The sequence below is a fragment of the Apiospora hydei genome (genome assembly GCF_038363865.1).
Source record: "Apiospora hydei strain CBS 114990 chromosome Unknown utg000006l_segment0_segment0, whole genome shotgun sequence".
Lineage (NCBI taxonomy): Eukaryota > Fungi > Ascomycota > Sordariomycetes > Amphisphaeriales > Apiosporaceae > Apiospora > Apiospora hydei.
This window is the reverse complement of record NW_027117365.1, coordinates 1,956,005-1,982,220: the sequence shown is the minus strand read 5'-3', so window position 1 is coordinate 1,982,220 and position 26,216 is coordinate 1,956,005. Positions and strand designations below refer to the sequence as shown.

The window sequence follows — 26,216 nt, the reverse complement described above, 5'->3', positions numbered from 1 at the left end:
GAAAACAGGCCCCCTTCGCGTTTTAGAGCAAGATCCCCTCCCATACATGATCCATTGCGGTAGATTGCGTAGTCGGCCGCCTCCTAAACAGCTAATTGCTGGGTTGGCTCCGCCGAACAGGGGACGACTTCTTTCCCACTCCTTGTCCGCGTCTGCCACGCAACTTCGCAGCTTCCGGTTCACTACCAAACATAAAACCTACCATCTGTCGCAATCCACATTGCGCACGTAGCTGCCACCATGGCCACCAACAACATGCATAACCTCACAACCCTCATCAAGCGGTACGTTTTTCCAAGGTTCTCTTTGCTCCCCGACTTCCTCCTCTCCCCTACCCCCATTGCTGCCCAAGTGAGCAAGTGAGCAAGCGACCAAGTGACCAAGTGAGCACCGTCGCAATGCCTCCCCTCCTCGTGTCCGACGACTGCAAGGACTGGTTTACTCAACTCAGCAACAGGCTTGAAGCTGCCACCGCTCGCTTAGAAGACATTGCTACCTCGACCATAGAGCTGCCTCAGGCTGTGCCGGCGCTCTCCCACACCCTCGCCTCCCCGATCGCTGCCACCAGCCCGGCGCCGACTCCCGCCCCAACTGGCTCTCCCGCCCTGAAGACAGTGGTCGAGGAGCCATTCCCCGAGTCGATCGAGGATTTCGACATTTTCATTTCCCAATCAGTCGAGAGATATGTCGACGCCAGCAACAAGCTGGGCGGCCTCATCGCCGAGCAGGCCGCCAAAGTGCTCGAGGGTTTCAAGCAACAGCGCCGCTTCCTGCTCGTCTCGACCAAGGCCAAGAAGCCCGACTTCTCTGGCTCCGAAATGGCCGTGTACCAGGACCTACTGAAGCCCATCAACGAGGCCTTGATGGCCGTCGGCAACATCAAGGAGTCGAATCGCGGCTCTCCCGTCTTCAGCCAGCTTAGCGCCGTCGCAGAGGGTATCATGGTTCTGGCTTGGGTTACCGTCGACAACCGTCCCTATAAACACGTCGAGGAATCGCTCGGGTCTGCTCAGTTCTTCGGAAACCGAGTCCTCAAGGAGTACAAGGACAAGGACGCTGCCCAAGTCGCATGGATTCAGGCCTTCTACCAGGTGTTCAAGGACCTGACCGAGTACGTCAAGCAATACTTCCCTAGCGGTATCCCGTGGAACCCCAAGGGTCTGCCCGCCGCGGAAATCGCAAAGGAGGTACCGAACCCAGGAGCCGCCACCTCTGCACCTCCGCCGCCACCTCCTGCCGCAGGTGGTGCGCCGCCGCCGCCCCCCTCCCCCCGGCCCACCGCCGGTCCTGCAGATCAAGGAGGAGGGCAGATCAGCGGAGCCTGCCTCTGGGGCCAGTCTGGGTGCCGTGTTTAGTGAGATTAATAAGGGCTCGGATGTAACCAAGGGCCTACGAAAGGTGGACCGATCCGAGATGACGCACAAGAACCCCGCCCTGAGAGCCGCTTCGGTCGTCCCAGATCGTGAAGCGTCTGGTCGCGGCAAGAGCCCCGCACCCGCAAGGAAGCCCAAGCCGGAGAGCATGCGGGCCAAGAAGCCTCCGAAGAAGGAGCTGGACGGAAACAAGTGGTTGATTGTAAGTCCGCTCTGATCGCGCCAGCTCGATGGCTCATGCACTAACAACCATTCTAGGAAAACTACGAGAGGCATCCCGAACCCATTGAAATTGATGCTTCTATCAACCACTCCATTCTTATCTCCAAGTGCAACCACACAACGGTCATCATCAAGGGCAAGGCCAACGCTGTCACCGTTGAGAACACCCAGAGGCTGTCGATCGTGGTGGACAGTCTCGTTTCCACCGTCGACGTCGTCAAGTCTTCCAACTTCGCCCTGCAGGTCATGGGCGTCATCCCCACCGTTATGATGGACCAGATGGACGGCGCTACCGTTTACCTGAGCCGGGAGAGCACGGCGACCCGCATCTTCAGCAGCAAGAGCGCCGGCATCAACCTGAACATCCTCGATAACGACGAGGACGACTACAAGGAGGTACCCCTGCCCAGTCAGATGTGCCACTACTTTGACGAGAAGAAGGGCCAGCTGGTCAACGAGATCGTCGAGCACGCTGGTTAAAGTAAGTTGCATCGGGTTGGTGTAGGATGAATGCAGACGGCGTCCAACGGGGTGACTTTAAGAGCCTTACGCTTCCCACTTTCAAGCGTTCCAGCATAGGGATATTTTGCATTCGAAAGACTAGTAGTGTATTGTATAGAGAGCAGTATCAATATTACATCTCTGCCATTTCCTCCAGTAACTGCACACCTAATTGCCCGGGTTAAAAACGTCGAGTAAGAGAGCTCTGTGGCCACCAAACACCGGCAGTGATGCGATATGTCTGAAGGCTGTCTATGGTAAAGTGCAAATATACGGAGAAATATGTTGTGCAAGAGACACGACCCCAGCCACAACTGTCCTCGCTCTGGATCTACACGTATAACAACTCTGGATTCGACACGATCCTCTTTCGCGCCTCAGTTGGCCCGGCCCTTCTAGAAATATGGACCGTAGTCTACATTTACAGCTTAGCCTTGGGGGCCTCGAGGGTCTGGGTCATGAGATCCCGGATATCGCCAGCGGCCTCATTGAGGTAGTAGCTCATCTTTTGGCTACCAAGACCCTTGGAGACAATGTTGAAGTTGATGCTGTAGAATGGTTAATTGGCCGTGAACATGCGCAATGGGTGAAAGGGGGGAGGGGCTTACCTGTTCTCGTTAATCATGTAGGCGATGCCGAAGCCTCCATCAATGACTTGGCTCCAGCCGTACCCGTTGAAGAACTCTGAGCTCAGCTGACTGGTACTCAAGTACCAGGAGCTCGAGTAGCCGTAGGCCGGGTCCTTGTAAATAGCGGGAACCTCCTCGCCGGGCTCAAGGAGCTTCTTCAGACCAAACAGGTGACGGTCGACACCCTTGCCGTCCGACGCGGCGCTGATATACTCGATGTGGCTGTTGACGGCCTTGCGGAAGAGGTCGATGCGCGTCTTGTCCTCGGCAGACGCGTCGGCCATGCTGGCGCAGAAGGCTACGCTGTCCTCCGAGACCGAGCGGCACGTCTCCGTGCGGCCCAGCTGGAAGCGGCGCGTGGCCGCCGACTCGTACGTGGGACGGTTCTTGCCGTACATCTTGTGGTACGCCAGCTGGATGACCATCTGCACGTAGGCATCGGGTGAGCACTTGAACTTCTTGATCAGACCCTTGCCGTAGCCTTGGTAGGCCTGGACGGCGAGCTCGTGCGAGCCAATGACCGTCGCGAAGTCCTTCTCGGCCCGCTCGATCTCGGCTTGCACCTCCTTGGTGACCTCGAAGTTCACAGCAGTTGGCTCTGGCAGGTTCGATCGCACCGAGGGGTTGCTGAAGTCGAGCTTGTTGTTGAAAATGACGTCATTTACGTAGTCGTTCAGGCGGTGCGTTGGGGTACCGTCCATCATGCTGTGCTCTCCCATGAAACCTGATGTGCCGTTATCGTTCACGATGAACTGCAGAGGCTTGTCGTACCATCTGTTCTTGCCATCGCCGTGCCAATAGGCGTGCGCGCGCTCCTCCAGGGTAACCGGGGCAGCGTCATCCAAACAGACAACGAAGGAAGCCGACTCAACAGCCTCCAGCGCGGCCTTGTTTTTGGTTGAGGCATTGAGCAGGATTTCCCGAGCGTCAGTCCAGATGTCACGGTTCTCGGAAGTGAGCGCGCCAACGGCCGGTTGCCTTGTCGCCAACTCGTACACACGGGCAAACTGCGCCTCAAGCTCCGACGTGTTCAGCTGCTGGCCGTCCACCTCCTGCGAAATCTTGAAGATCTGGTTTTTCCGAATGGCGATGATGTGCTTGTGGGTGTTGGCATCGTATTTGATGGGGTAGTCGGCAGGCTTCGCAGCCACACGACTGGCATTGAACATCCATTTGTAGCTGTCCATGCAGATGGGCAGTTTCTTCATATACTCGGGCTCGAGGGTGCCGCTATCGACCTGCTTCTTGAACTCCAAAGCTGCTGTAGTAATAGCGGCCGCTCGCTTAGCCGGGTTGCGCCGCCGGCGGTCGTCTCGGTGGGAGTAGAAGTAGCTGACATAGGGAACGACGGGGTCTCGGTAGGCCAGGTAGGCGGCCTCGTTCCACCACTCATAGATCCAATTCCGCACATTGGGGTCCTCGCGCTTGGCGACCAGCTTCTCCTGCAGCTTGCGACCCACGCCACCGGGCTTCACAAACTCCTCAACGGCCGTCTTGCTGCTGGCGAGCTCGTCGGAGCTCAGTAGCGGGTTGAGCGACTTGAGGTAGCGTGCAGAGGTCTCTTCGAGCGTCGGGACGGGAAGGCGCGGTAACGAATCTTGGAACCGAAGCATCGGTCCTTTTGACTTGTCTTCCGCATAGCCTGTAGCACAGTTAGCGAGGTTGGTCGCCGCAAGGAATGTCAACCTTGTCATTGACAGGCCGGAGCTCATGCGACTGCTACTTACCAGCTGGCAGGGAGCTATTGCTCCGTTTCGCGGCGGGCGCCATTAGAAGTATGTTGCTCTGCAAAGGCAAGGACAAAGGTCAGTCGTCAGTTCTGAGTAACTTTTTGCTTCTCTTTGCGTTGTTTAAAGAGCTTTCGGCATGGTTGCTTGCATATAAAACAGCCGAGGTCCAAGGGTGACAGCAGCCGCCGAATATAGCAAGATCAAGGGATGGCTTCTACACACCTTTGGAGTCCGAAGTTGCTGTCGCGCGGTCGATTTGAGTGCGGTAGCTTGAGCCCGACTCTTTACCAGAGAAGCAAACATGTCAATTGGCTTTTGAATAGGTAAAAGAGAAAAAAGAAGTGGCCGAAGGGGAGAGGGAGAGAGTCGCGACACCTGATCTACGGGGGCGGCTTAAGCTGGGGGTGGGTTGCGAAGTGGAAACGACGGCGGGTAAGCCGAGTGAATGCCGCAGGTTACAGAATGCGGTGGTGGTGGATGTTGGTCAAGTGCCTCGTGCCTCGCCGCTCTCTCACAAGCATGGGCCTAGGTTATTTCTTTACCGCTAGTGGGCCTGTGTTCGCCGGCATATGTATGTTTGTAACTGGGCTGCAGGCTGGCAAGGGCGACTGCTGGGTCTTTTATGAATCGCGAGCCAAGATCTGGTCTGTCTGGGATGGCGGGTGAATGGAGGGGGCTCTACAGGTTGATGTTCTCGAGTGGACGTTGCTAAGCAGAGCGAACTCCTCAAGACGGGATCATGTGGCCCTTTCTCCTCGTTCTAGCAGCTTGGGCTCCTCTTTCTACCTACGGTCGATGGGACTCTCCGTTGCCTGTCTCAGCTCATCAATCTCTGTCGTGTCCGGTCTGCCGGGGGTAGTTATTGTCCAGGTGTATCATAGGATCTACTTGTAGTTACAGGTGTCTGGTCTGGTCTGGTGTGTACCGCTTCCCCAAGTTTGCGACTGGGGAACCCGAGCCCGCCCCTCCCCAGCCGAGGTAAAATAGCCGTGGGTTTACCCACACATGGACGTGCCGTGTGTCCGCCTGGCACCTGGAGGCTGGAGGCTGGAGGCTGGAGCTGCAAAGCTGCTAGCGACTCGCTACTTGGGGACAGATCGGTGCTAGAACTTACATGTAGAACTTGGCATTGGAGAAAGTGCTCAAGCTTGACTTATGTAATTGCAAAGCCGCTTTCACATGCCAACCCACCGCGCACACAATGACGTTACTTGAATTGATCTCGCTGCCATCTGTCATCTGCCATCTCAGTGGTCGCGAAATATGTGCTTCTTATTAATGCATTGGACTTGAGCCTTCTCAAAAGAGCAAGCATCACATGACCGTTGTTATGGAGAGAGGAAAGCCTTCGGGCATATCGCGCTTATTAGCTTTGCATTCCTAAGACATCCCGTGCCTTCATCCAGCCAAAATTTGAATATTGAAACTGTCTGGACTCGTGGCAACAGAGCCAACACAACGTGTAAGTAAAGGCAATTGGCGGGACACGTTTACAACAACTCCTTTCCTTCAACTTCTCACTATCATGCTTATTTATCTCGAAATACAAAATGTGGCACAACGATTTTTTTCTTCTTTTTATTATTATTATTATTAATGGTAAGCGGTACGAATGCGGTCATGCAAGTATTTATCTCTGGTCGCTCGTCAACTGGCTTGAAGCGTAGAAGCCCAAAAGGTCATCCCAGGATCTGCCAGAAATTGGCTCGATCTTCCAATGCAAACCATACCGGCGAGTTATTAGTATGACGATATTTCAGTATCGACAATCCAGGCCATGGTCAATCCACTCTCCTCTGGCATGATGGACCGAGCATTCATGTGCGATTTAATGATACGTTTTCCACTGGCCGACACAATGTGCAGGATAAGGGAGAAGCCTCGCAGACTTATTGCATTTCATCCCTGGCTCGGCTTGCAATAGTGCAGGCTGTCAGGGGCCAGATGTCTCAACGCCATCAACGTGACAGCTTCGGCAGATTGGGTCTTATTTGCATTCTTCTTCTGCGAGTCCCCAGAGCTCTCGGCGTCTCTCCTCTGGAATCTCTCAACTCGCGCCAGGCATGCAGTTGAAGTGAAGTGGGAGAGTGAAGAGTGTGAGAGGTAAACAAGGAGATATACAGAAAACCCTCGGTCTCCGAATCCTCTTCGTCTACCGGGGCTTCCGGTTCTCCTTCTTTCCTCAGCTGTATGTTCCATGCCTGCGTGCGATCATCGTGCGGCTCAGCCACTCCTTACTTCTCTTCACTCTTTACTCTGACCGAAAGGTCTATCACTCTGTTCTCCTGGATGTAGTAGTATTTTTCTGTTTCTAGTCACTCTTTTATAAACAGCGGTTCTTGATTATAGGATCCTAAAAATGGCGTACTCTCTTGCAACCCATTACGCGGGCCAGGCACTGCTCGACGGCTTCAGCTTCTTCACGGGGAAGGACCCAAGCAATGGCTTTGTCAAGTAAGCGAGGACGCTCAGGATGCCTACGCGATAATGGTTTTGCTGACTTGCTCCAAAGCTATCAGAGCCAGGCCGCCGCTACCGTACAGGGGCTTATCTCAATCGACGAATTCAACCGAGTCCGTCTCGGTGTAGATACATATAACAACTATACAGTGAGCGATGTTGGTCGACCCAGTGTTAGACTCACCAGCTATCAGGGTTTCACCCATGGTCTTTTCATTGCCGACTTTGCGCATATGCCAGCATCCACATGCGGTGTCTGGCCTGCCTGTAAGCCAAATATTGATCGACCCTCGTGAGAAGACATGCTGAGTAGCGTCTTCCTAGTCTGGGCATTTAACAACGACCAGAATGGCACAAAGTGGCCCCTTGGCGGAGAATTGGATATCATCGAGGGAGCCAATACGGCCTCGAGGAATCTGTTTTCTGCCCATACGTAGGAATCATCATCCGCCTGAGCAGAGGCCAATGCTGACAAGTACATAAGGACTCCTGGGTGTCAGTTGCCAAATGATGGTTTCACTGGCCAACAAGGACCGAAAAACTGCGGGCCTGGTGTAAGAGACCCTTCCCCTATCCATTTGTATGACTATGGCACTAAAGCGCTGCCCCCTAGCCCGGAAACATACGCTGCAACTACGCTTCTCCGGTTTCGGATGCCACGTCCTATGGCGACAGCTTCAATGCTCAAGGAGGCGGTATTTACGCTCTTGAGTGGGACTCGGATGGCCTGAAAGTATGGCATTTCCCTCGGTCCGCCGTTCCGAGCGATATTGCTTATGCGCCCCTGACAAGCCCCGAGCCGGCCTCATGGGGACCTCCCCAGGCGCTCTTCGGCGGCTCGGGGTGCAACGCTGATTCATTCTTCTTCAATGAGTCTTGTGATTAACATTGTAAGTCACGTTCTATGTATACTCCAAGCTGTTGACATGTGAGCTCATTCTTTCTTAGAACCTATGTGGTGACTATGCCGGAAATATATGGGGAAAAACTGACAAGTGCGATACGCTGGCCCCGACGTGTAAGGACTATGTCGCCAGTAGCCCGAAAGCCTTCCTCGGCGCGTAAGTAGCCTCACCAGAAGATCCCGTGCTGCGCAATTTGACTAACGGTAACTCTGCCATAGTTTCTGGAACGTCAACTACATCGATGTCTAACAAAACCAAGTTCCCCAAAGACTTCAGGCACGCCTAATGCGACCGCCTCAACAGCCTCGCCCCCGTACGCGACTTCGGCTTCCACGAGGCTCCCAAGTGCAAACACGACTAAAGCATTGCCACAACCAAGCAATACGCGAACCATCACATTGACCACGGCGACGGCCTCATCAATACCTACCAAGTCCGGGGAGGCCTGAGCGACCCTGCTACAATCAATGGGTATACGTTGCTTGGATGCTTCGGGTCCAGCTCGGGGTATTCGACATGGTCTTCCGCTTCCGAATATGCCACTATGGACAACGAGGCCTGCGTCGCCAGCTGTGCGGGTCGAAAATACTCTGGCGTGTTCGCGACGTGAGTCTCTCGCCCCTCTCTCGCCCCTTTTCCTTCCCTTCCCTTTCAAGTTACCCCTTGTCATCCAGCAAAGGTGGTAGTAAACAGACTTGGAAAGCGGCCACTAACAGTTAGCATATGCAGCACTTGCTACTGTGCAGATACTCTTGGCGACACCTCCGCGGTGGAGAACGCACAATGCGACCGTGCTTGCCCGGGCAACCCCAACGAGAGCTGTGGTGGTCTCGTCAAGGGCACCAAGATGCCCCCCGTCCAACTCCACAATGCCGACAAACAACAGCACAGTTGCAACCTTGCGCCCCCTGAGCCGCCGCGCCGCGCCGGCCAATATCCTCCTTACCGTCTATGACAACCTGGCTGCCGCCCCGCCACCACCTGGAGCGCCAGCCATGGGCGGCTCTTCGTCTGGTGCTGGCGGTAACAGCACCGCAACAGGCGGCAATGGCGGTGGTGTTGGTGGTGTTGGCAGTACCGTCATCATAACTACTGCGGTAACGATGACTTATACGACGGTGTGTGCGACCAACCCGGCGCAGCTCGTGACCGTCGCCTACTGTACCACCTTGACCATCACCACGTGCAGCGGTATCAAAGCACCAGTCCCTACGGCGGCAGGCGCTGCAGTAGTGACAGGAGGCCTAGGACCCTTCTGGAACGGAACTAGTAACGGGACGGCGCAGGCAGCAGCTCTGGCAGCGGCCTTAGTGCCCATGACCACGTACGCCGAGACGTGCTCCGCGTGCGGGCCGAGAGGTGCCAACACCGTAACTTTGACGGTACCCTTGGCCGTGGCGACAGCTGCCAAGGCCGATGTGGTGGTCACGGCCATCGCCGTGGCCACCGTGATGCCTGTCAAGCTCGGCAGCAGCAATAGCAGCAGACCATTCTCCAACGACACGAATGGCACTGCCGGTGGGGTGCCGCCAACCAACCAGCTTGCTGTAGTCAATGGCGCCTCGAGCGCTTTTGCAGACGACTTTGTCGGCGTTGCTGGTATGATGCTGTCGCTGGCACTGCTTGGTGCTGTGTTCCTTCTGTAGAGGCAGAATCACAGGTAAATGTTCCGCTGTAGCCCATGGAGTGAGAAGTTTGCCAGGGGAGGAAAGGATAAAACTTGTACGATACCTAGGGGATGGGGAGATGGGGAGATCACCGGGAACATTGCAAAGGGGGTCTTGGCCAGGTGTCGTTGCTCTTACAGGCTAAAATGACTGTTTCCCCGGCACCCCCCGAGCTATGTTTGTTGGAAAGTAAGTAGGAGCTTATGTAACCCGAGAAATGGGGCTTTTTGGGGAAACACTTGGGACGAATGAACTGCCATGCCATCTCGACGTACTCGCTTATCAGGTCTATTGCAAATTGACCCTTCCTGTATTTTCTTATTTGTACACGTCAAATTCTAATTCTCCTACTTTATATCATTGACTGGGGCGCAGGCAGTCAGATGAAATATGCGGCCCTTTACTTCCCGATTCTCCGTGTTGTGGTTTTGACCAAGGAAGTGAATGCTGTTAAGGGGCCGCTGTCATGAAAAGTTTCATCCCAAGCGAATCACTCTCCAGCTCGTTTCTCAGAACGGGACTACTTTGCGAATGTTACGTAGCAGTCCAACTGAAGAATAAGGGTTCTGGCCCTTTCCTTTCTGTATGTATGATGTGCGTGACTAGCCAGATGAAACCCGCAGAGTATCGATGGTCGTCCAGATTGCTACGTCGTAGGTTCTGTTTCAATACATCCCACTGGCAGAGGGTACCGTGAATTTGTGCGTCAAACGATCTCGGAGCCGGCATCGTGGAGCATGGGACGATTTTAGGGTTCTGGCCATGTTTGGCTAAAGCCCCAAAGCTGCGCAGAGTAGCAGCGCGGACTGAGAAGCTTTTCAGCTCCCATGCCATTGGCCAGCAGGGAGGTATCACGGCTTATTAGAGTTCTACTAACCAGGGACGAAAGAAAAACAGTAGATACCTGGTCACTAGATTCTTGGTGATGGGATTCGTATATAAGACCGGCAGATGGGACGCGAAGATAGGCAATACTTACCAGAAGGCCCTTCTTTTCTCATGACTAGCTGGCTACCTTGTGTGTATAGTAATACTTTAGAGTCGACTTCCTTTCCTTTCTTTACCGAGTCTCTGCGAGATCTCCATTCTTAATCTTATTATCACAGGCCGGTTCTGTCCCATCTCTAGTAGCCACTCGTTGACGAGACATTCATTCACTACTCAATATTCTCCTAGAACCGCTTATACTACTTAATACTTATCACATTGCATCAAATCACACTACACGCGAAGATGGCCCGACTAACCGCCGCCGTTGCCTTACTCCTGGGAGTAATGCTCTCCTCCGGCGCTCTCGGGCAAGGGATGTCGACGCCCGTGTGCGAGCAGGCACTCATCCTGGCCAACGGCATCAACATGAACATCGCGGACCAGAAGCAGGAGCAGGCCTCGGCCGTGAAGCTGCAGGCGATCCTGGGCAAGAACCCCGTGGACACCAAGGCTTTCGACGCCGCCAGGAGCGACCTCCTCACCTTCGTCAATAACGGCATCCAGATCCGCCAGATGAACCAGGCCATTACGCCGGCCGGCAACAAGGCTACCGCAGGGCTCGCCAAGGTGAGTCATCATCTAATCACTCCCGCTTCAGACACATGGGGAAGAACTTACGTAAAGGAGAATGAAAGCTGACAAAACGTCATGTCGCGTTCACCACAGGTCGCTAATGCGCAGCTTGAAGAGCTGAATCTGGCCATGAGCCTGTCTGGAGACCCTGGGAAAGACAACAAGGTTCTGCAGACTCTGGCGGGTGACTTTGCCGGGGGCATCATGGTGAACATGCAGAACTTGATGGACGTAAGTCAAAACTCTCCACCCCCGGACCTGCCTGAATAGTATAGAGTGTTAACATCAAATGCTGCTATAGGCCATGACAGGATGTGGTCCTGCGCCTGCTCCGGCTGCCCAGGCTGGTATGGATCCTGCACCAGCTCCGGCTGCTCAGATTGGTATGCCGCCGCCGCCTTCAGGCAACAAAACCATCGAGATGGGCATGGGCTCGAACATGACCACGACTGAATAAACAAATAATCAAGAGTTGCAGTGTCATTCCATAATTACTATTCCGCAAGCGTTGTACGAGCACATGATGTTGGTAGGTCCTGAGACAGTGGAAGATTAATCGACTGAAGAAAGCATTGGACTTTCATATCTACCTGGATAATATAAACCATGGAACGTCTCTTAGTTCTGTTTATAGCTCAACAGTAATGGGTGTCTTCGTGCTAAGTTTCCCCTTGTTTCCATCTTGACATGCAGCATTGATCAACATGCCACCTTCAGCATGGCCCCCTAGCATCACCCATTTCCATAGGATACTGCTGATGCCGAAGACGATGATATTAACAACATCAAGCCATTGGGCATTCGGGACCATGTCCCAGACGGGTCCTCGCATCTTCCTTGAGAGGAAGTTCTCATACGCCAACTGGCAACTATCCCACCACACAGCTTGTTTGCCACGGGCACAATGTATGTGCCCGAAGATGTGAAGTTTTGGCTTCGCACGCCAATTGTCGACAAGCAGTCCCGAGCAACCGATATCGAGGTCAAGATGGTGCCGCTGCAATAACCAATTAGTGACTGAACAAGCAAGGGAAATACCTACCAGTGATGGAATACGCAAGAATCTCTTACCGGTGGTCCGTGTGTGACGAGAATATCCGTCTCTCTTGGGACGGCCCCGTGCCATGGGTGGTGAGCGGCATCGTATTGAAACGCGTCGGTTGAGGAGGCACCGCTGGGCCCGATAATATCCGGAGCACCGAAGATATTCAATCGTCGTTGGCCTTTAAATGTCAAGGTGACCGACTGGCGCTCAAGATAATGGATATTCTTGAGGTCGACACGGGCGTTGGTGTTAACGTCCACATCCCGTCGTGTTTTGATGTCGAAGTAGCGGTCGTGGTTTCCGGCAATCACAACCTTGTGTGTGTGAGGCAGCGAATTCAGCCAATTGATCTGTGTCTGTATCTCCAACGAGGTGCCCCCTCGAGTTAAGTCGCCGGCGTGGATCAGGAGGTCTCCAGGCGGGACATTTGGCACAATATCGCCATGCGTGTCCGACAGACAGACCACTTTGATTGGAGGCCGATTGGGTGGCGGCTTCACAGAACTTCCACGCAGCAACAGAAGAATCCAGTATAGCCGGACGACCAGAGCCTTCAGAGGCGACTCGAAGAATTCGTCCAGGAAGGTTGGTTTGTCCCAATGGCTTGACCGTCGAAGCCCCAGGTATAAGAGGCCTGCATTGAGACGGCGGGCAAGCTTCATGGCTTACCAGTGGGGGTTTCCCTCGATATTGACGGTGTTCTGCAGGCTGGAGTTACAGGCAGGGTCAGGAGTCTGACGTCCTACGTGATAGCATAAATATCCGAGAAAAGTAATGCGGATCCAAAAATGCCCGTGAGCATTGGTGACGAGCAATTGTAGTGTCTAATGAAGGTGAGTGAAAGAGAGAAGGTCAACACTCCAGCCCGAGATGCGACATTGGTGCCCCTTGACAAAATGCCCGGGGAAGTTGGAAGTTGCATCACCCAATCAACTAACAAGACGCAGGCACAGCTCTTGATATTACTAAGGTTGGTAGGCACTTTCCTTCTAATTTGGTGGGGCTTCAGGGGCATCTGCTCTACAAAATGATGAGCACGGATTTGATGATAGCCGTTAGGCATGGGCAACCATGTTTGTCAAGGTGTTGGAAGGAGGACCTAGAAGGGTGCGCTCAGAAATAGGCCATAATACGCGGGAAAGTCGTGACTTCCTCCTAGGTATGAGCTTCCATTTTTGTCAAGCTGGGGACGAAGGCATCCAATGTTCCAATGTATTCCAATCAAATGAGGTTATTACTGGTTGGCAACGTCTCCGGCCACAATCGAACCTGTGCTTTTGTTTTGTGTTGGCAGGCATGGAAGATCCACTGGTCGTGTACTTACCTCCAAGGTATGTAGGTAGGCGGTAGGCGTTGGTATATTTGGTATACGAGTATCTGAGATACAATGACCTTTTGTTTGCTGTTCAACAAAGCAATCATAAACCGCCAACTCAGGTGACGCAGTGACGCAGACATCAATTGAAACGGCGACATTTGTGATGCCACATGCCCCTCCCTCTCGTTCATTGGCAGGCCGCAGCTCCCATCAATGATGCTACTGCAAGTCAGAAGTCCAGCGGAACCGGCCCCCTGTACGACTGCAAGATCGCGTCGGGCAGGGACTGCACGGACCCAAAACTAAGGACACTAAGGGTGTCATCGTCACATCCCAACTCCTTGGCTGGGGTTCTGCGACATGACGTTGATCGACATCTCAGCTCTTGCCAAATTCCTGGATCTAGACCCGAAAGCCAAGCTCAAAACATGATTTGAAGTCTACCTACTGCAGAAGTATGAGCAACTGACAGCCTAACACATCACATTTTCGTAGCCAGCTCCTGCGATCGGGGTCCGGTTCTCTTCTTTTGAACTTCTCCTTTCCCTCTTTCCTCTCAAGTCAACCCAACATTGTCCGACACACCATCGTTGCACACCAGGTCTTTCTCGACGACCCCGCCAAAGATCTGCAACCATGGCGAGCCTACGCACGTTGTATGCCGCCGATGGCAACCCACCCGCATTGAAGACCAACATGAAGTGAGCTCGATTTAGAATCTCTAACTGGGGAAAACCATGGCTGATCATATACTGCTTCTGCTTCGCAGTGTCGACTTTGTTATCAACTACAGAATTCCTTCGGATGGTAAGTCCATGATATACATCTGCCAAATCGGTATCTAACAGCTAATAACCTCCCTTATCTATAGCTCCGGTTGAAGCTGAGGCTGGATTCACCCAGCTGATCGAAGCTCTTACCAAAGCCGGACTCGCATCAGAAGTTCGCCGCGGCGTCGACCACACATCCGTCCTGGTATTCGTCAAGGTGGCGTCGGAGAAATATCTGAAATCCAGGATTTACCGCGAACGCGTCCAAGACTGGCTCTACGGAGTCCGGATTAAGACCCCCGAAAAGGACGTCGACAAGATCTTCCAAGACGAGCCCGTTGTGGACGCCGAGCGACTTCGATTGGTGTACCTCCTTCTCACCAACCCGAAGAACGAGGGTGGTGCAGGTATCACGCCAAAGACTGGACAGTGGAAATACGTCGAATCCATCTTCCCACTCCACAACCACGCTTTCAACCGGAAATGGATCAAGCAGTGGAGCAGTAAATATGTGCTGAACGAGGAAGACGTTGACCAGATTCGCAACCAGTTCGGCGAGAAGGTTGCCTTCTACTTTGCATTCCTGCAGTCGTACTTTAGCTTTATGGTCTTCCCAGCAGCATTCGGCTTTGCTTCCTGGTTGATCCTCGGGCAGTACTCTTGGCTATATGCTCTTGTCAATTCTCTCTGGTCCGTTGTCTTCTTCGAGTATTGGAAGAAAAAGCAAGAGGACTTGGCAGTGCAGTGGGGTGTACGAGGAGTTTCTCGCATCCAGCTTCCCCGTACCGAGTTCCAGTGGGACCATGAAGCAGCAGATCCGGTGACCGGCGAGGCTGTCAAGGTCTACTCGACCAAGAAGAGGCTCCAAACTCAGCTGTTGCAGGTGCCATTTGCGCTCATCTGCTTACTGATACTGGGAGCTCTGTACCTCTTCTGCTTTTCCGTGGAAATATTCATCGGTGAAATCTATAATGGTCCCTTCAAGTCATACCTGGTAAGCAAGCATCGACACATTGGGAGCCGTGTATACAAAATGCTAAAAATGACCAGACATTCCTCCCTACAATCATTCTGACAGGGTTGGTTCCCACATTGTCAACCATCCTCGGCAATCTTGCCGAACAACTGACAGTAGCGGAGAACTACGAAACCCATGATGGTAAGAGAAATCCACTCCGAGGTCGAATGGCATCAGCGAACTAATAACATCGCAGCACATGACGCGGCGTTGACGCAGAAGATTTTCGTGGTCAATTTCATCACTTCCTACACCCCCCTATTTTTGTCCGCCTTTGTGTATATGCCGTTTGGCAACCTTCTGGTGCCGTACCTTGACGTGTTCAAGGTTACTGCTGAGAAGATCGCCTCGAGCGATAAGCTTACGACGCAAAACTTCCAAATCAACCCTGACAGGCTTAGAACGCAGGTAATATACTTTACTGTGACAGCTCAGATCGTCAACTTTGCCCTCGAAGCTGTGGTCCCCATTGTGAAGCGCAAAGTCTTCAAGAAGGTCAAGGAGGTACAGACCGAATTCACTCACAAGAATGACAAGGGCGATGTTGTTCCAGCAGACGCCCCTGAAGAAGCTGCATTCTTGGCAAGAGTCCGTAACGAGGCCGAACTAGATGTGTACGACGTCGCTACGGATTACAGGGAGATGGTTGTGCAGTTTGGTCAGTAGTATATACCCCTCCCCGAACTAAGCGAGGACTAACATGGAACTAGGATACCTTTCCCTTTTCTCGGCTATATGGCCGCTTGCTCCCGTATCGTTTCTTGTTAACAACTGGGTGGAGTTACGCTCAGATGCGATGAAGATTGCCATTAGTAGCAAGCGACCCATTCCTTGGAGAGCCGACTCTATTGGCCCCTGGCTCAATGCCCTCGGCTTCTTGTCGTGGTTTGGAAGCTTAATCAGCTCTGCTATCGTCTTCATGTTCAGCGGTGACTCGAATGGACCTGGCGGCGAGCCATCGAGCATCACTGCATGGGCACTTCTCCTCACCGTTCTGTGCGCCGAGCATCTCTACCTCGCCGTCCAGTTTGCTGTCCGATATGGCTTGAAGCAAATGAATAGCCCCGGGCTGCACAAGGAACGCGCAGAACGTTTCCAGATGCGCAAGAGTCTTCTGGCCGAGACCTTGGATAACGACGTAGAGAACAAGCCTTTACCCGACATCCCAACTGGTGAGAAGATCACCAGAGCTGCTTTGGAGGAAGAGGCGCGCCAGGCTTCCATTCGAGGCCATGGAACCCCCGAAGAAGCGTATGTCGACAAACTCTCAATTTTCCCCTTGCCCTTGATCTAACTCTTCTCTAGGTTCTGGCAACGCCAACAAGGCATGGATGAAACCATCTCTATCGGACGCAGTCTAATATCCAAGGTATGCATCTCCAAATGAATGGCCTGATCTATATCTAATTCGTAATAGATGGCGGCTGCGAACAAAACAGCAAAGGCCTAAAATGCCCATATATTTATTCCTAGATCTTGCCCTGGTACTGGAGTCAAATAAACATTGGTTTCAAGTTTTACGGCGAGGGTAACGAGTCCACGATACGTAAGGTGTTCTTCGTAATATCTTGCATCGGGCTAGACTGTACTTATTGTCAGACGGCGGGATTTTGTTAATTCATTTAATAATGCAATCAATCTTCACACAGCCCTGGAGACAGGTGTCCTGAAGCGAAATGTAGGGAATGTTTCTAATGGCATACTGGCTATGACCGAGACTTATCATAGTCGAGCAGCATCTTGTCAAGTTGAGAATGCCTCTTCACGGCATGATCAAAAGTGGCGTATTGGCTTTCGTCCTGAGTAGCGAAAGCCTCATAAACAGAACCAACATTTCTCGCCGGGAGTCCGATATCAAGTCGCGGGCCATGGTCGTATTCGATCTGTTCAACTTCGTCGGTGGCGAAATTATGTACTTCAATCACAGGCGCATTTTCTTTCGAAGTTACATTCACGACTGGGCCGCCATGGGCTGTAAACCGAATCTCGCCCTTGTCGCCATTGATTGTCCACACCATGGGAGGCTCGCCCTTGAAAGGCTGCCCGCGTCGATAGCGTATGCTCAGGGTGGCTCCGTTGGACACATGGTTCGACTCGAGCAGTACACCCGTCACGTGTACGAGGTCAGGCACGTTGGACTTGACGGTCTCGAGAATCTCCCCCGGAGGCAGGATCTTTGATCTTCACATCGGGACGCATCAGCTGCAGACGCGACTGAGTATTGTGCAGATCGCCTAGTACGAATTGGACTAAGTCGAACACTGGTATTCCACATGTCAGTAAAACACGAAAATACTGCACTTATCGAATATGCTGGAGAGAGGCTAGTAGCTCACTGTGACCAAGCCCGATTGTGAACGGGTTCCCTCCGATATCCCGATCAGCAAAATATTTCAAAAAGGGTGGCAACGTGGCCCGGTCCAAGGTGCCGCCCGCGGCGCGCACTTCGCTGCTCAGAACCTTGCCGATGCGAGAGCGCCCGCCTCCGGCCAAGATTTCGCGCAGCGCCACGATGGACGGGGCGAACCAGGCCTGCAAGCCCACGACGGTGCGAGACCCCTTTGCGGCTACCCGCGCCAGCTCGGCCGCGCGCTCCGCGTTCTCGGCCAGTGGCCACTCGACGAAGACGTCCTTGCCTGCCTGTAGAGAGGGCATCGCGGCGTCGTAGTGCTGGTCGACGCGCGTCGAGACCACGACGAGCTCGACGTTGGGGTCCGCGGCCAGGGCGGCGGGGTCCCCGTACGCCCGCGTGGTGGCCGGGTCCAGCCCGAAGTGCGCGATGGCGCGCTCGGCCGCCGCGACTGTCGTGTTGCACAGCGCCACGATCGTGTACTTGGACCGGCCCTCCGCCGAGAGGAGGTAGGGGAGATGTGCCTTGGCGGCCCAGCCGGTGGCGGCGTTGGCCGAGAGGCCGACTAGGGCTACGCGGATAGGGGCCATGGCATTGTGGAGGTGGATGAGTAAGATGGTAAGTAGGGATATGTAGGTTTGTAAGGGTATTGTGGATTATACCAGGTAGGACTTTTTATTTCTAGATAAAGCATATACTTTATTATCCTTCCGTGATCTCTCGGTTGGAAAGGCGATTTCACAAGTCAATCTTACTTCGGCTATATATACGTGTTCATATAAACCTGTGGTTCAGATGATTACAAATTGACACCTCGCCAGAACGGCTTATAAACCCAAAATGCTACACACAACACGAATGTTATGCTAGAGCCATGGGTATTTTGCCAATAAATGATAGAAGCCTGCATTACTAAAGCGTTGTATCAAGATTGCGTGGTAGTGCAAACAGACTTGTCAATCCGCGTTTTTGAAAACGGTCTGAATATCGTACTTCCAAGACCACCCATTTACTGTCTGCCCTCATCAAAACTGCAATACCACCAACCATTTCTTACTTTGGATTTGGGATATATTGAAATGACATGCTCGTGGGCGTCGCCATCATTAATGAGGCGTGCTGGCATCAAATAGCTGCTGAGTGTGTCTTAACACTTCAAGTGGGATGGGATGTCCGATGTTTTAGTGGGGTGCGGAAGTTCTGTGCTTCTGGCCGACCAAATTCAAAATCATTTGCTTTCCTCAGTCTCCAGTGCTGTGCTAAATGCCAACTGAGCAGCGGCTTATATCATCAACACAACTCTGAATGACCCTCATCAACTCCAGGCTATAGAAATGAGGCCTACATGGGCTCGTCTCATCAACAAGCCCAGCTTCCCGCCACCCAAGACAAAATGGTTCCATCTCCGGTCTAACCCGCGGGTCCGCCAGTTTGGCGACTTCGGCTGGTATCTCTTTGTCATTGCCTCGTGGCTGCCTGTCGTGGTCATGGCCAACGATCACTTCTTCGAGTTGACGAGGATCAATGGGCCTTCCATGTATCCGTTCCTGAACCCGGACAAGGACCGGTCGTTGACCCGGGATTGGGTGTGGACGTGGAAGTACAATGCGCAGACCAAACTGGCCAGGGGCATGGTCGTGATATTCTGGTAGGTGATATAGCTAGCCTCTCATCTTCCTTTTCAAGACCAATTACGGTCCAGGACTGATCGCCCGGGGAACTTCGCTAATTAACCTCGTTTGATGTGTTTCCAATAGGAGTCCCTTCAACCCCGAAACCAGGGTGATCAAGAGGGTCGTGGGGTTGGAAGGCGATATCATCAGGACGAAGCCCCCGTACCCGGTGGCCACGGTGCAAGTGCCGCCCGGCCACGTATGGGTCGAGGGCGATGGAGACGTCACGCAGGACAGCAACACGTACGGGCCCATTGCCACGGGCTTGATCATTGGCAAGGTCACGCATATCGTCTGGCCGCTGCACAGGGTTGGCAGGGTGAAGTGGGAGGAGTATGCGGGGAAAATCAGACACAGCCGCCCGTGAAGGCGAAGCTGCCTTCTCGACATCTTTACCTCCGGTGTATAGGTATACAGCCAATGGACATACTTGGCATGCAGTTCATGCTTAATTGGATGGTGTACATCATACCCGGGATCACTTAGCCTTGGTACTCCCCCAGCTCGTTTCTGAGCCTGTGACTCATGATGCGCATTTGAGATCCAGCTGCATTTGGGAGAATGACAGGCACTGGCTGTGGATATCCCCAGCACAGCCTTAAGAAATGCTACGAATCCAGGTTTATTTCGGGAATGACTGTTGTCAAACAATGGATCAATTAGAGGCCTCCATCTGATAAGAAAGCTACCAAGCCGACAGTGCAGATTGACGTGTGAGATCATCCCGCGCACGTGCCCTTTCGGCCGCCGGTGGGCCCTGGTTTGTGTTATCCGAAGACCGATCACGTCAAAAAATTGCCATTTAGACCCGGGTTGCCCTGGATAGGGAAAGTAAATTCGCATTATCCAAAGGGCTTCTCGTCATCAACCCTTTCCAACAAGCTCCTTTCACGTTCTGTCTTTCGGCGCGGGGTGGGAATACCATTCTGACTTAGAGGGCAATGCCCCTGGACGATTTTCGGAGCACTTCCACAGCTGCTCCGCAGTCTGATTCGTTCGGATCCGTCGCTCTTTCGCCCTCTCCTGCTGCGAACAATGGACATTCTGCGCATTCCATCTTCCCGTCGACTTCCTCGGACTTCATAGCAGGATCCCAACTACCTGAACACACAAACATGGCACCCAAAGATGGGGAATGGGAGAAGCGCTCGCCTCTGCTCCAGGTCAGTTGCAGCCGTAGGCTCTGTGCAGTTGCCCCTACATCGACTGACTCGTCGCGTGCACACAGAACATGATCGCTGGAGGTTTAGGAGGTACCACGGGAGACATGTTGATGCATTCGCTCGATACCGTCAAGACACGACAACAAGGCGACCCTCACTTCCCGCCAAAATACTCGTCCCTCGGCTCTTCATACTACACGATATGGCGCCAAGAAGGCATCCGGCGAGGACTCTACGGCGGATGGCTGCCCGCAATGCTGGGGTCTTTCCCAGGAACAGTTCTGTTTTTTGGTTCATACGAGTGGAGCAAGCGGGTTATGTTGGACTATAACATCCAGCCTCACATCGCATACCTCACAGCCGGTATGTGTCTTCTCCAGCAACAACTCAAGCAGAAAGAATGCTTACGCAAAGTAAAACAGGCGCCATTGGCGATTTCGCTGCCTCCATCGTCTATGTGCCATCTGAAGTTCTGAAGACCCGTTTGCAACTACAAGGGCGGCACAACAACCCCTATTTTAAATCAGGTTACAACTACAAGTCAACTTTCGATGCCGTCAAAACCATTGTACGGGTCGAAGGGCCTAGCACTCTGTTTCACGGATACGGGGCAACGTTATATCGCGACCTGCCCTTTTCCGCTCTGCAGTTCATGTTCTACGAGCAATTCCAGAGCTGGGCACGTCAATGGAAGCGGAGCCGTGAGATCGGTACGCCACTGGAAATTTTGACCGGTGCTGCAGGTGGAGGACTTGCTGGCGTAATAACATGTCCCCTGGATGTGGTGAAAACACGTCTACAAACCCAGATAGAACCCGCGCCGCCCCCTGCACCGAAGGAGCGCACTGCGGCAGAGCCAAAGTCTGCGGCGAAACCTACGCATCCCAAGGCAGCCCCTCCTTCTCATGAGCAACACCGGCTTATTTCTACGTCCTCGCCATCAACACACACCCCTCGACCAGGTGCCACCACCCTGGATACCTCCTCGGTGTTCAAAGGCCTGAGAATGATCTACAAGACAGAAGGCATCGGCGGCTGGTTCAGGGGTGTCGGTCCACGCGGTGTCTGGACCAGTGTACAGAGTGGATGTATGTTCTTTTTATACCAAAGCATTTTGCGGCAATTGGAGGTTTGGATACCCCCGGAGGAAGCGGAAGCATCATTGTAATGAGAGATGGGGGAATTGGTGATAGGGATGGCGCCCTAGACGAATGTACCAAACATGTACTATATCGGAACAGCATTTGCAGGGCGTTTGGAAATCCATAGACGAGGGTTTAGATGGGGATGAAGAACAAGATAGATCATGAGCAGTTAGACAGGCGCACGCACACACACACTCACACACATACCAACACCAACACAAATCTCGAATCTACCACCAGTGGCTTTTGGCAATTTTCCCAATCGCCGCTGCCCAATACAAGAAACAAAGAAAATTACCAAATTATTGGAAGTTCTACAAAAATGTCGTTTCATTTATGAACTGACGACCAACTCACCAACTCTGCAAGTAACAGTGGTGTTGGCCAGCACTAAAAAGAGCACCTATTTAGCGGTTATCGAAGATCAGCGGTCCCACCAAGGAGGAGGTACCTAGGCAGGCGGTAATACGTTGATCCAGCGCTTGTGACTGACCTCCAATTCCTGCCCCGGCCGCCCGGCCAATTGACCCCCCAGGGAGCCTCAGCCCGCAAAGTTAGCTTTCCCGTCGTCGTACGATTGCTCAACGACGACATCGGCTGTAAAAACGACACATACCTTTCGATCCGAGACGCCATTTCATTTGTTTTAATAACAATGGTCGCTAACTAACATTCGAGCTCGACATGGCTCAGACCCATGCGCTACTACGATGTCTCCGCCCTTGCCCGTGCCTTCGAAGGCCGCGATACATGCACTCAGAGGCCTGGCCTTAGGCACGTCCTGTGCCATTGGCCTGATTGTGGACGACAGGCGGCGGCGGATCAGCACCCTGCGAACCGCGATCGAGAACAAGAAGAAGATTAAGTCCTCGAGGCTCTACCACGGCACGGCCGATGCTGTTGCATTACCCGTCGACGACCCGGTCATCCTACACAGCGACGACCTGCATTGGCACTACCGGCCGGATCAGTTCTCGAGCCTGGAGGAGCGGCAAGTGGAAGACGACTCAAATCCTGTCGCGACGTCCCCGGGGCAATCTTCGTCTCAGCCTTCATCGCAACCTGAGGCTGTCGAATCGCAAAGGACTGCGTCAACTAGGTCAGCTACGCGCCAGGGATCTAGACGAGATGCAGGTCCTACACGATACTCGGTTGAGCCGCTGCGCAAATTGTCGTCGTTGAGCACCTCCTTCGACGTGCCGGTAGGGAGGGACAGTGGCGGCTGGGTGCGCGGGTCAGCACCTCAAAATGAAGATCTGCCCAAAGCAGACCCGACTTTCGTTATCAACGGCATCTTGGACTCGTTAGAGAAAGATGAAAATAGCTTGGATGGGATCATTGGCGATTTTCTGCAGCAGGTGCAAAGCAAAAGCTTGCTCGCGCAACTGGGAGACAGGTGGTGCGATCTTTCTATAGCGCTGTGCAAGCACTGCCAAGAAAAAGGTCGTTGGGATGGTGCACAAAAAGTTCTTGCTGCCAGTGTTCAGTCAGGCTGGCTTGGCATGAAGCAATATTGGGCACATGATCCTATACCCGTCATTGAATCAGCGCTGCCTTCCGCTGAGCTGGCGTCGGACCGAAGCGAACGAGCTAAGGCCCTGGGAATGCTACGGCTATCCGTACAACTGTTCACGCCGCACTTCAAGGACAATGGTTCCATGCTGTCCCCAGAGTTGCCTCCTCTTGGGAAAATCTTGGTTGAACGTGTTTTGGCCTTCAACCAGCCCCAGTATGTTCGCGAAATCTATGGACGTGTCTTGCCTCAACTAGCAGATGCCACCGAGTTCACGGCCATGGTCATATCAGCTCTCTTCGAATACCGCGACCACAAATCCGTCCTGCAACTATTTAGGGCCAACTTCTCGAAATGTCGTCCGGACCAACAGTGCTTCAGTGACACAGTGGAAATGGCTGTGAAGTCTGTGGAGTATATGGCGGGCGCCCGGGCTAGTTCCGCCCTACGTGCCCTGGCAAGCCTGTGTCACAGCAGTAATCAACCCCTGAAGACTTCCTGGCTTATGAGGATACTGCAAGCCCATTGGAGTCGTCTTGGCGACCTCAAAAAGTCGCAAGCCCTGTTCAATCAGATGTTAAAGGAGGGGCTACTCGACCAAGTTGCGTACCCGCAATATGTTTACAAGGTTATGGCCGAGTTCTCGGTGATGGCTGGCGACATTGGAGCGGCGCGGCATTACCGCAATGAGGTTATCATGATGACTCCCGCGATGGCCAAGGATGTCGGGTTAATGGGCTATTTTGCCCTAGCAAAGGCTCAAGCAGGGGACTGGGACGGCGTTTTGAGCGACTTTGCCAAGATGGAGCCGCATAGGGAGACGCAAAGCGAAGCGTACGAGCAATCCTTCATTCGCATACTGAAGGTCTTTGCGCAAGATCATCCGATTGCCGAGGTCGAGCAGTTTGTTCAGTATTATATCCAGGAAATGCACATGCAACTGCACCCATTCATGGTGTCTCTGGTGGCTAACTCGTATGGAGAATTCCATGATGCCCCTGGACTTATTCGCTGGCTCCAGTTTTGCAGCTCAAGCGGATTCGCCCTGTCGCCAAGTTTCGTCAACGCTGTTCTTCGAAATTGCCGACTGAAGTGGAAGCTGCCGTTCCGTCAACTGCGAAAGCTGTTTTCTGAGATGAGGAAACTTCAAGGTGCGAGTGTTGACGATGTGACGCAAAACATGATGCACAATGCGGCTTTGATGGACGGCAATTATACTGGAAAGCCGGCCCGCCAAAGGGTTCGGTCTCTGAAGCTATCTCTCAGCCGGAAACCCTACTACGCGAGATCTGCCAACAACAGGCAGGTTTTCGCTGCAATGCAAGAAGAGCTGCAGTGCGGTCGGCCCAACATGGCCGTGTACATGTACAAACGGGCTCTGCAGTACGGGATGGCGTGGTGTCCTCATTGTTTTCGCATTGCTGTTATTGCGTCCCTCAAACAGAAGACGGGGAACTTTGCAAAGGCAATAAGGCTCATCACCAACACGTCGCAGCAAGGACACGACGTGGGCATTGCTGTTGGGTTGTACATTAAAGCTCAATTGGATTCCTTCCGAGGCGCGTTCGAGGAGATCATTGATCGACTGAAAGCCATGATTGTTCATTTCGAATCCGCGGGCATAGTCATCAATCCCTCGGTCCTGACACACGCTGCAGTCATTGCGGCCAAGTCGGGGCGCGATGCCCAAGCCGTATCCCTTTGTCAAGTTGCGATGCAGAAGAGAGGGACGACGAACCCTTGCTTCACAATGCAGAGCCTGAGGGCATTGCTGATGGCGTATTATCACTTGATGGATGTGGAGGGGCTCCAATGGGTGGTTGGGTCGCTGTCTTCCAGTCCTTGCTCGGCAGATGTGCGTGCGTTGGCATTGCTCAAAGAAACCCGAAGGCACATGAGAAAATGGGAAACCACGGACCGGGTCTGTTCGATGAAAGACGTTCTAGAAGCCGGAATTGACAGCATCAAAGAACGCCGGGCCCTGCAGATTCGGGAAGGTGCCAAGATCCAAAAGGAGTGCCTGAGCATAATGAGCGACGCTGTGGCCAAGATGGAAGCCGGCAAGCCGTGTCGGGAAGCCGATTTGGTGGCTGAGACCCCAGGCCCGACCTACAACGACCTCCCGATCCGGCAAGTAGCCGTTGGGGGATGATGTTTTAGATATTTTAGATACTGTGCATATATATATATATATATATGCATGTTTCATGTAGCAATGCAATTAGCTATAGATATCATGCATGTTTTTACACACGCCTCCAGATCTGCGTAAAGGGTTTCGTAGGTGCAACTCGTCCGAGTGTTGACCAGTTTTCACCAGTTTTCACCAGTTTTCACCCTTTTGCTAGGGAAATGTCGTGTCACGCAAAGTGTACTACTGTACATGAGTACGGCCTCTGCCGAAATATGTTTCGGGAAGCATTTGGCAAAGCAACTGTCCCCTTCTGGCGCCTCGCATGAGGAGGATAGACTATTACAGTGCGTGTGGCCTGATTATCGACGCTACGTAGAATTATATTGAAGATGGCTCAGCAGGATCACATGCTAATCGAGGCCTCTGGACGGGTGGTGGCAGTATTTCGGCCACGACAATCAAGGCCAGAGGACAGGTTCTGGGCAGGGACCCGAGTGAGTCGGAAAGGCTATGTGCTGACCGCTTGTCATATGTCCGACGGTTGACCCGTTGCATGCTTATTAGCTAAGGCGAGATAGAGAAGGGCTAGGGAGGCCAGGGAGGCCAGTAAGGGTTGGTTGGGAAAAAGGGCTAGAAAAGGGTACCTGAGCAGCGGGGTGCCAGGGCGTGCCAGGGCGTGGCCAGGGCCCGTTGGCGGGGGCTTGGGGGTTTAACCCAATTGAACGGCTTAGGATTACGACGGAAGCAGCAGAGAAGGACAGAAAAAAAGCAATAATCTGGCAGTCTAGAAAGGCAGGCCCACCCAAACTTTAGGGGTCGACCCCGGAAGGGCGATGGCAGAAGAGATTGTGCTGCCTGCCCATCGAATGACTATGAGCAGACGTAATTGACTATCGGACTATCATGGGCTGCTGGCTGCACTGTTGCCAGTTGACGCGCTTGACTGCCAGAGTACATTGAACATCGTCGGCTCGCGGATCGAGTGGTCATTTAAGGCCCATAAAGAAACCGCCACGCCACGACACCCCAACCCAAAC

The 26,216-nt window shown here is 53.1% G+C and overlaps 11 protein-coding genes across 11 annotated transcripts; 8 read left to right on the top strand and 3 right to left on the bottom strand.

The window, feature by feature from the left end:
* Positions 1-240: 240 nt before the first annotated feature.
* On the top strand, positions 241-2,075 carry PG997_007805 (Adenylyl cyclase-associated protein; the record flags this gene model as incomplete). The annotated part of the gene is given in 4 exon segments (XM_066812120.1): positions 241-284; positions 458-1,187; positions 1,201-1,575; positions 1,632-2,075. 4 exon segments carry the CDS (start codon positions 241-243, stop codon positions 2,073-2,075), a joined length of 1,593 nt encoding a protein of 530 aa, XP_066667462.1.
* Positions 2,076-2,517: 442 nt separating this feature from the next.
* PG997_007804 (carnitine O-acetyltransferase) lies at positions 2,518-4,495 on the bottom strand (the record flags this gene model as incomplete). Its single annotated transcript, XM_066812119.1, has 3 exons — positions 2,518-2,644; positions 2,705-4,367; positions 4,453-4,495. 3 exons carry the CDS (start codon positions 4,493-4,495, stop codon positions 2,518-2,520), a joined length of 1,833 nt encoding a protein of 610 aa, XP_066667461.1.
* Positions 4,496-6,814: 2,319 nt separating this feature from the next.
* On the top strand, positions 6,815-7,352 carry PG997_007803 (GPI anchored endo-1-3(4)-beta-glucanase; the record flags this gene model as incomplete). Its single annotated transcript, XM_066812118.1, has 3 exons — positions 6,815-6,909; positions 6,968-7,182; positions 7,216-7,352. 3 exons carry the CDS (start codon positions 6,815-6,817, stop codon positions 7,350-7,352), a joined length of 447 nt encoding a protein of 148 aa, XP_066667460.1.
* A 73-nt stretch (positions 7,353-7,425) lies between these two features.
* PG997_007802 (uncharacterized protein) lies at positions 7,426-9,466 on the top strand (the record flags this gene model as incomplete). Its single annotated transcript, XM_066812117.1, has 7 exons — positions 7,426-7,467; positions 7,529-7,758; positions 7,790-7,805; positions 7,864-7,976; positions 8,184-8,426; positions 8,550-8,644; positions 8,712-9,466. 7 exons carry the CDS (start codon positions 7,426-7,428, stop codon positions 9,464-9,466), a joined length of 1,494 nt encoding a protein of 497 aa, XP_066667459.1.
* A 1,254-nt stretch (positions 9,467-10,720) lies between these two features.
* PG997_007801 (uncharacterized protein) lies at positions 10,721-11,507 on the top strand (the record flags this gene model as incomplete). Its single annotated transcript, XM_066812116.1, has 3 exons — positions 10,721-11,044; positions 11,144-11,281; positions 11,352-11,507. The coding sequence occupies 3 exons, from the start codon at positions 10,721-10,723 to the stop codon at positions 11,505-11,507; spliced, it is 618 nt and encodes a 205-aa protein (XP_066667458.1).
* Positions 11,508-11,678: 171 nt separating this feature from the next.
* PG997_007800 (uncharacterized protein) lies at positions 11,679-12,757 on the bottom strand (the record flags this gene model as incomplete). Its single annotated transcript, XM_066812115.1, has 2 exons — positions 11,679-12,047; positions 12,122-12,757. 2 exons carry the CDS (start codon positions 12,755-12,757, stop codon positions 11,679-11,681), a joined length of 1,005 nt encoding a protein of 334 aa, XP_066667457.1.
* A 1,292-nt stretch (positions 12,758-14,049) lies between these two features.
* PG997_007799 (plasma membrane channel protein) lies at positions 14,050-16,651 on the top strand (the record flags this gene model as incomplete). The annotated part of the gene is made up of 8 exons (XM_066812114.1): positions 14,050-14,114; positions 14,183-14,220; positions 14,285-15,177; positions 15,234-15,342; positions 15,398-15,859; positions 15,912-16,452; positions 16,507-16,570; positions 16,619-16,651. The coding sequence occupies 8 exons, from the start codon at positions 14,050-14,052 to the stop codon at positions 16,649-16,651; spliced, it is 2,205 nt and encodes a 734-aa protein (XP_066667456.1).
* Positions 16,652-16,907: 256 nt separating this feature from the next.
* Positions 16,908-18,141, bottom strand: PG997_007798 (NAD(P)-binding protein; the record flags this gene model as incomplete). The annotated part of the gene is made up of 3 exons (XM_066812113.1): positions 16,908-17,375; positions 17,443-17,462; positions 17,538-18,141. 3 exons carry the CDS (start codon positions 18,139-18,141, stop codon positions 16,908-16,910), a joined length of 1,092 nt encoding a protein of 363 aa, XP_066667455.1.
* Positions 18,142-18,885: 744 nt separating this feature from the next.
* On the top strand, positions 18,886-19,591 carry PG997_007797 (uncharacterized protein; the record flags this gene model as incomplete). The annotated part of the gene is made up of 2 exons (XM_066812112.1): positions 18,886-19,199; positions 19,309-19,591. 2 exons carry the CDS (start codon positions 18,886-18,888, stop codon positions 19,589-19,591), a joined length of 597 nt encoding a protein of 198 aa, XP_066667454.1.
* A 748-nt stretch (positions 19,592-20,339) lies between these two features.
* Positions 20,340-21,555, top strand: PG997_007796 (mitochondrial carrier; the record flags this gene model as incomplete). Its single annotated transcript, XM_066812111.1, has 3 exons — positions 20,340-20,387; positions 20,453-20,750; positions 20,810-21,555. 3 exons carry the CDS (start codon positions 20,340-20,342, stop codon positions 21,553-21,555), a joined length of 1,092 nt encoding a protein of 363 aa, XP_066667453.1.
* Positions 21,556-22,242: 687 nt separating this feature from the next.
* PG997_007795 (uncharacterized protein) lies at positions 22,243-25,197 on the top strand (the record flags this gene model as incomplete). The annotated part of the gene is made up of 1 exon (XM_066812110.1): positions 22,243-25,197. The coding sequence occupies one exon, from the start codon at positions 22,243-22,245 to the stop codon at positions 25,195-25,197; it is 2,955 nt and encodes a 984-aa protein (XP_066667452.1).
* Positions 25,198-26,216: the final 1,019 nt, after the last annotated feature.